Source organism: Bufo gargarizans, chromosome 7, assembly GCF_014858855.1.
Source record: "Bufo gargarizans isolate SCDJY-AF-19 chromosome 7, ASM1485885v1, whole genome shotgun sequence".
Taxonomy (NCBI): Eukaryota; Metazoa; Chordata; class Amphibia; order Anura; family Bufonidae; genus Bufo; species Bufo gargarizans.
In genome coordinates this window covers 160382572-160396551 of record NC_058086.1, presented here as the reverse complement: position 1 = coordinate 160396551, position 13980 = coordinate 160382572, and the positions used below count along the sequence as shown (strand labels likewise).

Sequence of the window (13980 nt, the reverse complement as noted above, 5' to 3'; positions counted from 1 at the left end):
CAGAAACTGTGCCCAACTTAAAGAAAAAAATCCTGCCTTCTTTTGGTTGACTCTGGAGCAAAAGTAGATTATGACTGACGCGACCAATCACTGGCTTCGGCATTTATGTGTTCTACAGCAGCACTTCACCAGTAGCATGGGAATGACGGGACTGCAGACTGGTCAGGTTTGTATTTTTTAAACTGGGCACAGGTTTCATGCATTAGGTTGGGTTTCTATGCCGGACAACCCCCTTTAAACACACCAACTACATATACATATCTACACTTACCCTCTCCGATTTTCCCCATAACATAGAAGATACTTCGGATTTGTGGAACGGCTGCATAGAGTTTCTCAATTTCTCCTGCAAGTATAACAAGTAAGGTTACTGAAGAGGATTGCGTCAAATTATTTTAAGATTTATTTAAAGAGCTTGTCTGTAATAAAAGTTAAGAGACTGTACCAGAGTTAAAAAAAAAAAAATAAAAAAAATAAAAAAAGAAAAGAAAAAAGCAAAAAAGTCCTAAGAAAAATAAAATAAAAATAATTATTATAAAATCCTATACTTGCCGGTGTTCTGCCACTTTTCTATACCCGGAAGTGATGTAGCTGCACCGGAAGTCACGTGGACGCGTTGGAATCAGCTGGAGGAGGGGGTGTGCTCGCTGCGCAAGGGCATTTGGCTGAAGTATAGTAATCTGGCAGAACGCCGCAAGCCCGTAATGTACATTAATTTGTTCGCTCGCCATGCATCTGGCTCAGCCTCGCTGCGCTTGGCATTTGCTAAAACTAACTCTATGCCGCCATTGATAGTAAAGAAAGATGGATGGTAAAGAAATGGAGGGCTGGGAAAATGCAGGGGTGTTCTGCCAGATTACTATACTTTAGCCGAATGCCCTTGCGCAGAGCGCACACCCCCTCCTCAGGCTGATTCCAACGCGTCCACGTGACTTCCGGTGCAGCTACATCACTTCCGTGTATAGAAAAGTGGCAGAACACCGGCATCACTGCTTTAAACCTATTTTTTTTTTTTATTTCTCTAATGGATATTTACAACATTGCAAACAGTTCTGAAGTGTCCTATAATAGTGTGCCTACAGGTCTAACGGTGTAGTCCGACAAAGCAGTCCCAATACTCGCATTGGGTAGAGTTGTTGCGATACCAAATTTTTGATTCGTTTTCGATACCATAAAAAAGTATTGCGATACTCGATACCACGCAAAAAAAATAAACCAAAAAAGCCACATGCATTCCGCATTTTAAAACAATGGCGAATCGCACAGTTTTTATTTATTTTTTCTGTTCCGGCGTTCACCGCATAAATTTTTTTTAAATATTTTAATAGTTTGGACTTTTCTGATGTGGCGATATGTTTATTTATTGTTTATATATTTTATATGTAATTTATACTTAATATTTTGGTGGGGTTTTTTTACTTTTTATTTAATAACTATTTCCCTTCTTAGGGGCTAGAACCTGGGATCTTTCATCCCCTGTCCTATTCACCCTAAAAGAGCTCTATCAGGGTGAATAGGACCTCACACTGTCCCTGCTGCCCTGTGCACACAGCATCAGGGATGTTACCATGGCAGTCAGGGCTTCAGTAGTGTCCTGGCTGCCATGGTAACCGATCGGAGCCCCAGGCTTACACTGCTGGGGCTCCGATCAGAAGCTGCCACTGCCACCAATGAGGGGAGAGGACCCTGTGGCCACTGCCACCAATGATTTTAATACTGGGGGTGGGGGCACTGTGCCACCAATGATAATTACCCCTTAATACAGGAGGTGGGTACTGGCAGATCAGCGGCAGTTAACCCCTCAGGTGCTGCACCTGAGGGGTTAACTGCCGCCGATCGCAGCTCCCCGTCAGGGGCAGGGTGCCGGCAATGCGATTCTGCTGCCGGCACCTGCCTCCTGTATTATGTGTTAAATACTTCTTTATATGAGTCCAGACTAAGTATTAGGCTACACAGAGTGGCGCCCAGAGATGTCCCAGCACTTACTATTAGGGCCGCTTCACACGAGCGGATGCCGTGCGTGGCATCCGCTCCGTGAAAGAGTGCCAAGACCCGCTGCAGACTGCAGAGGCACGGAGCAGTAACATGACTGTTAATGCTCCGTGCCTCTCTGTGATCTCTTTACTACGAAATCACAGTTGTCACTGTGATTTCGTAGTAAAGAGATCACAGAGAGGCACGGAGCATTAACAGTCATGTTACTGCTCCGTGCCTCTGCAGTCTGCAGCGGGTCTTGGCACTCTTTCACGGAGCGGATGCCATGCACGGCATCCGCTCGTGTGAAGCGGCCCTTAGTCCTGGGTGCCGCTCCGTTCCCCAATATGGTCTCCTCTCCTGCTCTATACGCCAATTACTATCGGAGCAATGGGGAGGAGACAACAGCTTCTCTAGTGGGCGTTCCTTTTCCCTGGCCAATCACAGCGCAGAGAGAAGGAACAGCCACTAGAGAAGCTGTTGTCTCCTCCACATTGCTCCAATAGTAATTGGCATATGGAGCAGGAGAGGAGACAGTAATGGGGCACTGCGGGCGAACTGAGCGGCGCCCAGGAATAATGGTAAGTGCTTGGACATCTCTGGGCGCCGCTTTGTGTAGGAAAAGCCCTATCATTGGTGGCGCAGTGCGCCCGCCCCTCCTCCGTTCATTGGTGGCAGCAGCAGCACAGCGGGAGGAAGACACTGCTTCCTTCTCCCCAGTGCTGCTGAGGGAACATTAGCGCGCTGAGAGCAGCGTGCTCATGTTCTGTGATACTAGACTGCGCAGCCCAGGATCGAAAAAAAAAAAATTGAAATCCCGGTATCGTATCGATACCAGGACAAAAGTCTAGATTGGGTATCGAAATTTCGATACCCGCAACAACCCTAACATTGGGTATAAAATACAATGAAGCAATAATAACCAGTACATAGCCACTAAGCCTAGAACTGGGATCCATGACCGAATCATTTATAGAAATGCACTGAACCGCACAATGGCCCAGATTTACTAATGTATCTGTGCCAAAAATATCTAATAAGTGGTGCAAACGGGCACAGGGTTTCTACAGTTTTTTTCCTGCTCATCAAGGGGCAGGGCTTCATGGGAAAATGGACAGGGATTATTTTGCGCCAAAATGTTGGTGCAGCTGTGGAGTAAAAAACAAAACCCTGTTGTGCCTTTTCAAAGGTAAACGCATTGATATCCAATTTATTCTAGTCAAGATGGATGTTCATTGCCTTTAAGAGCCATGCTCGACTATAGTTACAATTTTGCATGTCTTGAGTAGTGTTATTCTTCTCATGAATGTACCAGTCTGAGAAGAATCCTCCTTGTCCACTTATAAATTTATGACGGGAGATAAAGATAAGCTCTATGCAGCTGGTGATAATTACCTATACAATTAGGTATTTATTAATGAAGCAAGATATATAATATGTATGTATTCATTTAATGAGCCTTAGTTAGTCCTTAGCATGAGACAATCAGTAGGAGATAGATATATATATATATATATATATATATATATATATATATATATATATATATATACCGTATTTTTCGCCGTATAAGACGCACCGGCGTATAAGACGCACCTAGGTTTTTGGGGAGGAAAATAAGAAAAAAAATATTTTTAACCAAAAGGTGTGCTGTGGGTTTGGAACTAGGTGGTCTGTGGATGGCACTATTACTGGGGATCTGTGGATGACGGACACTGTTATGGGGGGATCTGTGGATGACGGACACTGTTATGGGGGGATCTGTAGATGACGGACACTGTTATGGGGGGATCTGTGGATGACGGACACTGTTATGGGGGGAATCTGTGGATGACGGACACTGTTATGGGGGGGAACTGTGGATGACGGACACTGTTAGGGGGGAACTGTGGATGACGGACACTGTTAGGGGGGAACTGTGGATGACAGACACTGTTATGGGGGGATCTGTGGCTTTCACTGTTACAGGGGGATCTGTGGCTTTCACTGTTACAGGGGGATCTGTGGCTGGCACTGTTACAGGGGGGGATCTGTGGATGGCACTGTTATACATGTGTCATTCACAGACCCTCCCAGCCCATAACTGTGCCATCCACAGATCCCCCGCCGCTCCTGTATACTAATATCATATGTCTTATTCAATTAATAGTTTTTAAATATGCCTCTTTATTCCTAAAAGTACCTTAAATCCGAAGCGCTTCAGTACAATGCCGGCAGCGCGGCGCGTCACTCACTGACGTCACTTGCCTGCGCCGCCTGCTTCATTCATAAAGTAGGCGGCGCAGGCACGTGACATCAGGGAGTTACGCTGCCGCCCGCCCAGCCTGCATACTACTGAAGCGCTAAGGATTTAAGGTACTATTAAGCATAAAGGGGCATATTTAATAACCATTCATTGAATATGCCATATTTTATTAGTACACCGGAGCGGCGGGGCGGGCCTTTAGTACAGTGACTGCACCGCCCCGCCGCTATTGCCGGCCCCAGCTCCTCCTCCCAGTCCCTCCCAGAGTCCCCGCTCGCTTTACATCGCTGCCAGCGATGTAAAACTGACTGCATTCGCCGTATAAGACGCAGGGGCATTTCTCCCCCATTTTGGGGGAAGAAAAAGTGCGTCTTATACGGCGAAAAATACGGTATATATATATATATATATATATATATATATATATATATATATATATATATATAACTTTATATTATATTGTTATATGTTATGAAGACATGTATCCAGTATATTATATATATTTCTCATTAGGAGAATATTCGTCTCTAAAAGAGTGTCTGTGAAGATGTGTGTTTTGTAACAATTATTTACATCTTTGGTATGACAGGAGGTACCGATATCTGTGAGAAAACAAGGCCATTCATATAATTATGATGAATAAATCAACAGTGTGAGAAACATTCAGAGAGACGCCTAGAGGTCTGTCTCTAATTGCTACAAGTGTCAGAATTAATCCATATAGCCTTTGAATTAAAGCTTCTAATGTCAAATGTATAAAATAAATTTTATGCAGACTTATATAAGTTAACCTTTTATACTATGATGCAAATAGTTTATACAGCAGTGCCACCTAGGTATCAGTAGGTGACATTACAACAGTAGCAAAAGTGCATTCTGGGAAAGGTTACGATGTCACATTTTTTTATCAATGGTCACGCCCATCCGACAATGATTGGAAAGTTCCAAACTAGGAAGGTGTGTCTAACTGATAAGTTTGTGATCATAAACCACACACAAGAGAGGAGACAAGTTTAAAGCTCTCTAGAGGGGTCTATCAAGATGAAAGCCATGGTGAGATGCGCTATGATGGACCACCAGCATTTCTAGGAGCAGAAGTGAGATTCCTACTAGGACTTGGTAAGAGACAGAGAAAAATGATATTTCATTTTATTAAGACTAATTTGATAGTGTGGGTGAAATTATACCATCTAGATTGGCGAATAAATAAATAACTAAATTAATTGATCATCTCCATATTGAGATGTAGTCTTAGGATATTGTGAGGCTTCATTCTACCTGCAGAAGAATCAAGACTCATAATCTAGCAAATCATTAAATAATTGTGTATATTATATACACACACCTAAAGAATTATTAGGAACGCCTGTTCTATTTCTTATTAATGCGATTATCTAGTCAACCAATCACATGGCAGTTGCTTCAATGCATGTAGGATTGTGGTCCTGGTCAAGACAATCTCCTGAACTCCAAACTGAATGTCAGAATGGGAAAGAAAGGTGGGCTACAACAGCAGAAGACCCCACCGGGTACCACTCATCTCCACTACAAATAGGAAAAAGAGGCTACAATTTGCACGAGCTCACCAAAATTGGACTGTTGAAGACAGGAAAAATGTTGCCTGGTCTGATGAGTCTCGATTTCTGTTGAGACATTCAAATGGTATCGTTGACCTGTCCTATTTTTTCACGGCCAACGGTTCACGGACCCATTGGAATCAGCTGGAGGAGAGGGTATCTGAAGTATAGTAATCTGGCAGAACGCCGCAAGCCCGTAATGTACATTAATTTGTTCGCTCGCCACGCATCTGGCTCAGCCTCGCTGCGCTTGGCATTTGCTAAAACTAACTCTATGTCGCCATTGATAGTAAAGAAAGAGATGGATGGTAAAGAAATGGAGGGCTGGGAAAATGCAGGGGTGTTCTGCCAGATTACTATACTTTAGCCGAATGCCCTTGCGCAGAGCGCACACCCCCTCCTCCAGCTGATTCCAACGCGTCCACGTGACTTCCGGTGCAGCTACATCACTTCCGTGTATAGAAAAGTGGCAGAACACCAGCATCACTGCTTTAAACCTATTTTTTTTTCTTTATTTCTCTAATGGATATTTACAACATTGCAAACAGTTCTGAAGTGTCCTATAATAGTGTGCCTACAGGTCTAACGGTGTAGTCCGACAAAGCAGTCCCAATACTCGTATTGGGTAGAGTTGTTGCGATACCAAATTTTGGATTCGTTTTCGATACCATAAAAAAGTATTGCGATACTCGATACCACGCAAAAAAAATAAACCAAAAAAGCCACATGCATTCCGCATTTTAAAACAATGGCGAATCGCACAGTTTTTATTTATTTTTTCTGTTCCGGCGTTCACCACATAGATTTTTTTTAAATATTTTAATAGTTTGGACTTTTCTGATGTGGCGATATGTTTATTTATTGTTTATATATTTTATATGTAATTTATACTTAATATTTTGGTGTTTTTTTTTACTTTTTATTTAATAACTATTTCCCTTCTTAGGGGCTAGAACCTGGGATCTTTCATCCCTTGTCCTATTCACCCTAAAAGAGCTCTATCAGGGTGAATAGGACCTTACACTGTCCCTGCTGCTCTGTGCACACAGCATCAGGGATGTTACCATGGCAGTCAGGGCTTCAGTAGTGTCCTGGCTGCCATGGTAACCGATCGGAGCCCCAGGCTTACACTGCTGGGGCTCCGATCAGAAGCTGCCACTGCCACCAATGAGGGGGAGGGGAGAGGACCCTGTGGCCACTGCCACCAATGATTTTAATACTGGGGTTGGGGGCACTGTGCCACCTATGATAATTACCCCTTAATACAGGAGGTGGGTACTGGCAGATCAGCGGCAGTTAACCCCTCAGGTGCTGCACCTGAGGGGTTAACTGCCGCCGATCGCAGCTCCCCGTCAGGGGCAGGGTGCCGGCAATGCGATTCTGCTGCCGGCACCTGCCTCCTGTATTATGTGTTAAATACTTCTTTATACGAGTCCAGACTAAGTATTTGGGCGCCACTCTGTGTAGCCTAGAGATGTCCCAGCACTTACTATTAGTCCTGGGTGCCGCTCCGTTCCCCGCTGTGCCCCAATATGGTCTCCTCTCCTGCTCTATATGCCAATTACTATCGGAGCAATGGGGAGGAGACAACAGCTTCTCTTGTGGACCCATTCAAGTCATGGGGTCCGTGAAAAATCACGGATGCGCACAAGATTGTCATCCGCGTCCGTGATCCGTGTCCGTTTTTTCCTATCATTTCAATGGCAAACTTGACTTTTTTTTTCATTTTTCATGTCCGTGGATCCTCCAAAAATCAAGGAAGACCCACGGAAGAAAAAACAGACACGGATCACGGACCCCGTTTTTGCAGACCTTAAAAATAAACGGTCGTGTGCATGATGAGGCCTTAGGTTGTCTACAAGTTACCAGGTCATGATTTTAAGAATTTATGACAATTTTTTTTATTTTTATGGTTAATTATTTTTATGACCATAATAATTCTTTATTGAATTATTACCCCCCGACAACCCCATCTCTAAGTCAGCCAGACAATAGTTGGTATAAAGTCAGAGAAAAGTGTCTGCACCATGCAGCCTGGGCACACCATCTATATAGCAGTGATGGCGAACCTTTTACAGACCGAGTGCCCAAACTGTAACATAAAACCCACATATTTATCGCAAAGTGCCAACACCGCAATGTAACCTGAATACTACAGTCTAGTATAGTATATCTATCATTTAGCTATAATAGCCTGCCTACATTTAGTGCGCTGCTTGTGCTGTTCATAGCGCGCTGTTGGGGGTAGCAGCCAAAAGCAGGGCGCGACTGTGACCTGCCTCCCTAGTATTTGTACTATTAATTAATGCCTTTAAAGGACATGCGCGCCCAATGCACACATCACACACAGCGGGCAGCCGTACAGCGTTCCTTCCTTCCAACTGTGATGCAAGCCAACCACTGCCACCGAGGAGAGTGGGCGGAGGAGGGGAGGGACTGTGGCCACTGTGCCACCAATGATAATTAACAAGAGGACTAGTGTTGAGTGAACTTGTGTTTCAAGTTCTGCGTCCAAAGTTCGGGTTATCGAAGAATCCCGTTATGGATTCCAAATTCCGTTATGGTCCGTGGTAGCGGAATCCATAACAGGATTCTTCGATAACCCGAACTTTGGACGCAGAACTTGAAACACAAGTTCACTCAACACTACAGAAGACCTTTTGTGGGTCCGCTCTTTATTAACTAAGTAGCAGGACATGTTGAGCGGCGCCCAGGGATCTCCCTGCACTTACTATTATTCGCCCGCTGTGGCCCCCGTTACATTCTCCTCCACTGCATGCTAATTACTACAGGGAGGAGACATCAGCTTCTCTCCCTTGACTTTCCTTCTCCCTGGCTGTGACGTTCCGCACTGCGATTGGACAGCGCTACAGCCAGGGAGAAGGAACGCCCAGGGAGAGAAGCTGATGTCTCCTCCCTAGTGTTCCGATATTAGTAATTAGCATACAGCGCGGGAGACAGTAATGGGGGCACAGCGGGCGAATGGAGCGGCACCCAGGAATAATAGTAAGTGCAGGGAGATCCCTGGGCGCCGCTCTACATGTCCTGCTACTTAGTTAATAAAGTATTGACCCATAAAAGGTCCTCTTACAGATACAGGAGGCGGGTGCAGCACCTGAGGGGTTGACTGCTGCTGATCGCAGCACCCTGTCAGAGGTCGGGAGCCGGCTGTGTGATTCTACTGCACCCGACTCCTGTATCTGTATAAAAGGTAGATTATCATTGGTGGCGCAGTGCACCCCTCCCCACCCAGTATTAAAATCATTGGGGGCAGTGGCCACAGGGTCCCCTCTCCCCTCCTCCTCATTGGTGGCAGTTTCCAATTGCAGCCCCAGCAGTGTAATCCTGGGGCTCCGATCCGTTACCATGGCAGCCAGGACGCTACTGAAGCCCTGGCTGCCATAGTCGGCTCCCTGCTGCTGTGTGCACTATGCACAGGGCAGCAGGGAGAGTGTAAAGTCCTATTCACCCTGATAGAGATCTATCAGGGTGAATAGGACAAGGGATGAAAAGATCCCAGGTTCTAGCCCCTAAGGGGGCTAAGTTATTAAATAAAAATAAAATAAAAAATAAATAAATAACATTTTATTAAAAAGAAAAACACACCAACATTTTAAGTATAAATCACCCCCTTTCCCAATTTTACATATAAAACAAACAATAAACAAATAAACATATTACATATCGTCATGTCCTTAAAGTCCAAACTTAAAATCCTATGTGGTGAACGCTGTAACAGAAAAAATAAAAACCCTAAGCCCCACCCACCCCTAAGCCCGGCCCGTGGGAAAATTGTATCGCATGAAACTGGCCTTTGGTGCAAAAAAGGTTGGGGATCACTGCTTTAAAGGGTCAGGATCGGATTTGTCTCAGGTCCTGAGCAATCACTGTGCTGCACATACATAGGCAAGAGCGCCCTGGTTGAAACTGCTTCATGATGCTGGAACAGAAGAAAATGCTCTAAAATAACTAAAAAACAAAAACAAAACACAACTAGAATATACTATCTAAAATCCCAGCCAATCCAGCGCAGCCTTTGTTTACAAGCTGTCAGCGATGTGGTGTCGTACAGTCATGTGACCGCTGCCACCAATCAGCGCCCTCGCTGTCAGGTACTACTTCCTGGCGCCTGCGCTGGATCTGTGCAGCTTTTTGGACATTTTAGACTATTAATAGCAGTGCACGCTCCCTGTTAAAACTGTTATTAATAGTTAAAAATGTTTAAAAACCTGAAAAACTCATTAATACAAATAAGACAAGCATCTGTTGAACGCATAGTCCCAAAGGGTCCTGAAGGGAAGCTGCAGCCTGTAAAGTCCCATCATGGACTGATACATATGACAGATCGTGCACTGCATCAAATCCGAAGGGAAACTACAATGTGAACTGAGGCTTAGCAATGGCAGGCGGGATTCCTGCGTTTTCCTGCCGGAGCAGGTTGAAGTGTCAGCGCTGACCACAGGGCACTATAAGACCCTGCGGCATAGCTCTGACTGCCCGAACTACAACTCCCAGCAACTCCACAGCGTTCACTGCACGTCTTATGCCGCCCGCCCCCACACTGTCATATACACACTACATTTACCTGTGACATCGCCACCGACCATTTTCTCGGGTTTCCCCCTGAAATTAAAACAAACGCAGAATGGCGCCAAAGACGACGTCACCGACCACAGGGCAAAGAAACATCCCGCCTTCCGAGGAGGGGCGGGTCGTTCTTCGGAATCCTTCTCTTGATTGGACGTATACTTTGAGTGGATTTTCTTTGGTCCAATAGCCATCAGCGGTCGAACATTCCCTCTGTACGTGATTGGACAGTTGCCATGAGCGGGCAGGGCCAGTTGTGAGAAGCGTCCTGTGTGGAGGTTTTGAGTTTGAGGTAGTTTTTGGACGCGGAGCCGGAGACAGGTAGATGTGAATTCTCCTCAGGCGACGCTGCGGTTCTTCAGAGTACTATGTATATACTATTGAATTGTACGCAATACAGATATAGATATAATGCAATTCAATATAGGATACAACACCAGGGTTGCCACATTTTTTATGTACGAATTGGAAAACCGTGATGAATTATGTAAAGCTCAATATACTGATAACACCTGACTGACCAGTATTTACTGTGAGCTGTGACGTAATGATAATTACTAGAGATGAGGGAATTTCATGTTATGAAATTTGTTCACGCTTCGTTTGGTGGTAAAAGCAGAATTGCGTTATGGATTCCGTTACCTCGGACCATAACGCAATTCTATGATGGAATGCCTTTAGAGGGATTCCGTCATAATAGAAGTCTGTGGCCTGCATAACGGATCCGTCCCGTTTCCGTTACGCAGGAGAGGACTGCTTTTACCACCAAAGGAAGCGTGAACAAATGTCAAAATATGAAATTCCCTCATCTCTAATAATTACCACCAAAATAATTAATTAAATACCACCAGCCTCAAAAAAATCACCGACAATTTTCTTTTTTTGCCTATGACAGCACCTCTGGAGAGACCGCATCCACCTCCTCATGACAGAAAACAGGAACCAGAACCGTTTTTTAAAAGTTCTGTTTCCTGTCAGGGACAGGAGGGAATCGGACACCCTGGAAGATCAAATGAAGATAGAGCTGCGGGGCCCCGGCTATTGTGATAGTGTGAGGAGGGTTACCCTGTGCGGCATTTGACTCCTCTAGGAGCCGCTGCAGAAGTCTGGGCTCCCTTCTCTCTCCCTACCCCTTCTGTTCTCCTTACTGGTTCCTGAGAGGGTTTCAGCGTCCCTGGGCTTCATGAAAACCTCTGCAAATGGGCAGTATAAGGGTTCATTCATACGTCTGTAGAATGGGTCCGTTCCGCAACGTTGCGGAACGAATCTGGACCCATTAATTCTCTATGGGGCCGGAAGAGATGTGGACAACACACAGTGTGCTGTCTGCATCCGCATTTCCGGAGCGCGGCCCTGATCTTCCAGTCCGCGGCTCCTGAAAAAAAAAGAACATGGTCTATTCTTGTCCGCAGTTCTATGGGGGGTGCTGGCCGGGTGTATTGCGGATCCGTGTGAATGGACCCTAAAAGCAGATGATCAGAGAGTCGGTTAGCGGTTTGATAAAAAAACGTCCCAGTACTTCTTCAGCTGCAGCTAAGGACTCCCTCTCCAGTGACAGTGATATACTTTCATGTCTGGAAGAAGAAGGAGAATGGGTGTCATCAGATGAGTCTTCTGAGGACAAGGCTGCAGGGAAACTACCGTTTCATGCGGTAAATACTAACTCCCTGGTCAAGGCGGTTAGGGCTACTATGGGGTTGGACAATCAGAATCCACAGCAATCAGTCCAGGACTCTATGTTTGAAGGTTTAGGCCCCAAGAAGAGAAAGGTGTTTGACATGCATAAAAACATTTAAGCAGTGATTGCCAGAGAATGGAAAAGACCTGATAGGAAGTTTTTTTGTCTTCTGTGAAGCGGAAGTATCCGTTTGATGAAGAGATATCTGCTCCTTGGGATAGGGCTCCAAAGCTTGATGCTCTGGTGGTGAAAATGTCCAGAAAAGCCGCACTTCCCTTTGAAGATATGGGTTCTCTTAAGGACCCAATGGACAAGAAAGCAGAGGTTTATTTAAAAAAGAACTGAGAAGCCTCTGCGGCGGCTTTTAAACCTTTTGAAGAAAGTGAGGAAGCAGCACACTGTATAAGAAGGGGGTGCACGTCCGGCCAGTGTGGACCAGCACCTTGGTCCAATGTACTAGAAGTGAAAAATAGCCAGCAGCACTCCAAATCAATTCAAAAGTAGATGGTTTATTGGACCCAAAATCAGGCGACGTTTCAACAGCTTGTTGCTGTCTTTATCAAGCACAGTGCACATGTGTTACAGACACACTTTAAATAAGGGCATCAATCAAAAATAGATTAACATCAATTGAACATAATACAGTGAATATACAGTGAACGAACAATACATGTGATCATGAAAAATGCATATGACAAATTGGCCTCATTTGGCCAAAATAATACATCAAATTAAAACTACATTAATTCCACATATCGTGATTTATATGGAATATACCATAATAAGTGTCAGTGATTACCCTAATAAGGTGAATTAAAAACTCACTGTCAGGTGGGCAGCTGCATGGTTGGCGTTAAACATGCTCCATTGGCGTCCCCATGCATGATTTGCGCATGCGCGAAAATACTATACGTAATTAGCGCATGCGCGAAAATCTCATAATTAGCGCATGCGCGAAAATACACGTAATTAGCGCATGCGCGAATATATCAAATCTCGCGATTCCTCCGTTTTCGAGCGGCTGGCTAACGCCCACAACTAAGATGGACGAAACTGGATCAAATGCATTGTGCGCATGTCAGAGCAGTAATGGGTGCCACCCAACACATATCACATGATCAAAGTGATCTCAATAAAGCTGCTAGTCCATGGAACCCGATATTATAAATGAATGGGTCCTAGGGCAATGCCGCACGGCCACCCACATGTCAAAGCACGTATGGTAGTCGGGCACAGTGCCCCAAAGATCCAAAATCAAAATAATAAAAATTGTTTTACATGGTTTGTATATGAATGTCACATATTAATTGACAATTCATAATAATGAGATGTCGGCGTGAACAATGGGAAAACAACCCTACATTGCAGGGGGAACCCAACGGCACGCCACTATTCTCTCAAAAAGTAACAACATTGATATCCATAATTGAATATAAGCATTCAATACAAGGAAAAAAGGTGAAGAACAACCATAATAATGCAGGTGCCATGGTCAAACGGATCAAATTTTTCTATATGAACGGTACACGGGGGCATCCAGAACAATGTACAACAAATTCCGCACAAATAATAAAGCACTGAACCAGGCATATATTGGTTGAATAAAGTAAATAGATATTGGGGAGCCAACTGGAACCAGGATGAACGTCACATCATGCAGTGTCTCCGCCAAGGCAGTGAGATCAAAATGAATCTAAAAACAAAAAGAGAAAATTTTAGTAATTCTCATAAAAAAATTATACTTGATTCAAGATAATCATTCAAATGCAGAAACACACGTGCATTTGACCCACAGAAAGGAATACGGCTTTTAAACCTGCTATTACCGCTACGTCTGTTGCTGCTAGGTAACAAAAAGTGTGGATGGGGGAGTTAGAGGCTCACATTAAAGCGGGTACACCTAGGGTGCAGTTACTTTC

The 13980-nt window shown here is 44.6% G+C and overlaps 1 protein-coding gene across 3 annotated transcripts in view; it reads right to left on the bottom strand.

Moving 5' to 3' along the window:
• Window positions 1–10493, bottom strand: part of CDC7 (cell division cycle 7) — a 64207-nt gene extending 53714 nt beyond the window's left edge. For 2 of the 3 annotated variants that reach the window (XM_044301280.1, XM_044301281.1), the window contains exons 1-2: window positions 10382–10493; window positions 272–346 (exon numbers count right to left, since the gene is read on the bottom strand). In XM_044301280.1, the coding sequence (XP_044157215.1) occupies window positions 272–346; window positions 10382–10403 (97 nt within the window). In that variant the 5' untranslated portion in view covers window positions 10404–10493. The remainder of the gene's footprint in view (window positions 1–271; window positions 347–10381) is intronic. The other variant, XM_044301282.1, reaches the window with a different exon arrangement.
• Window positions 10494–13980: the final 3487 nt, after the last annotated feature.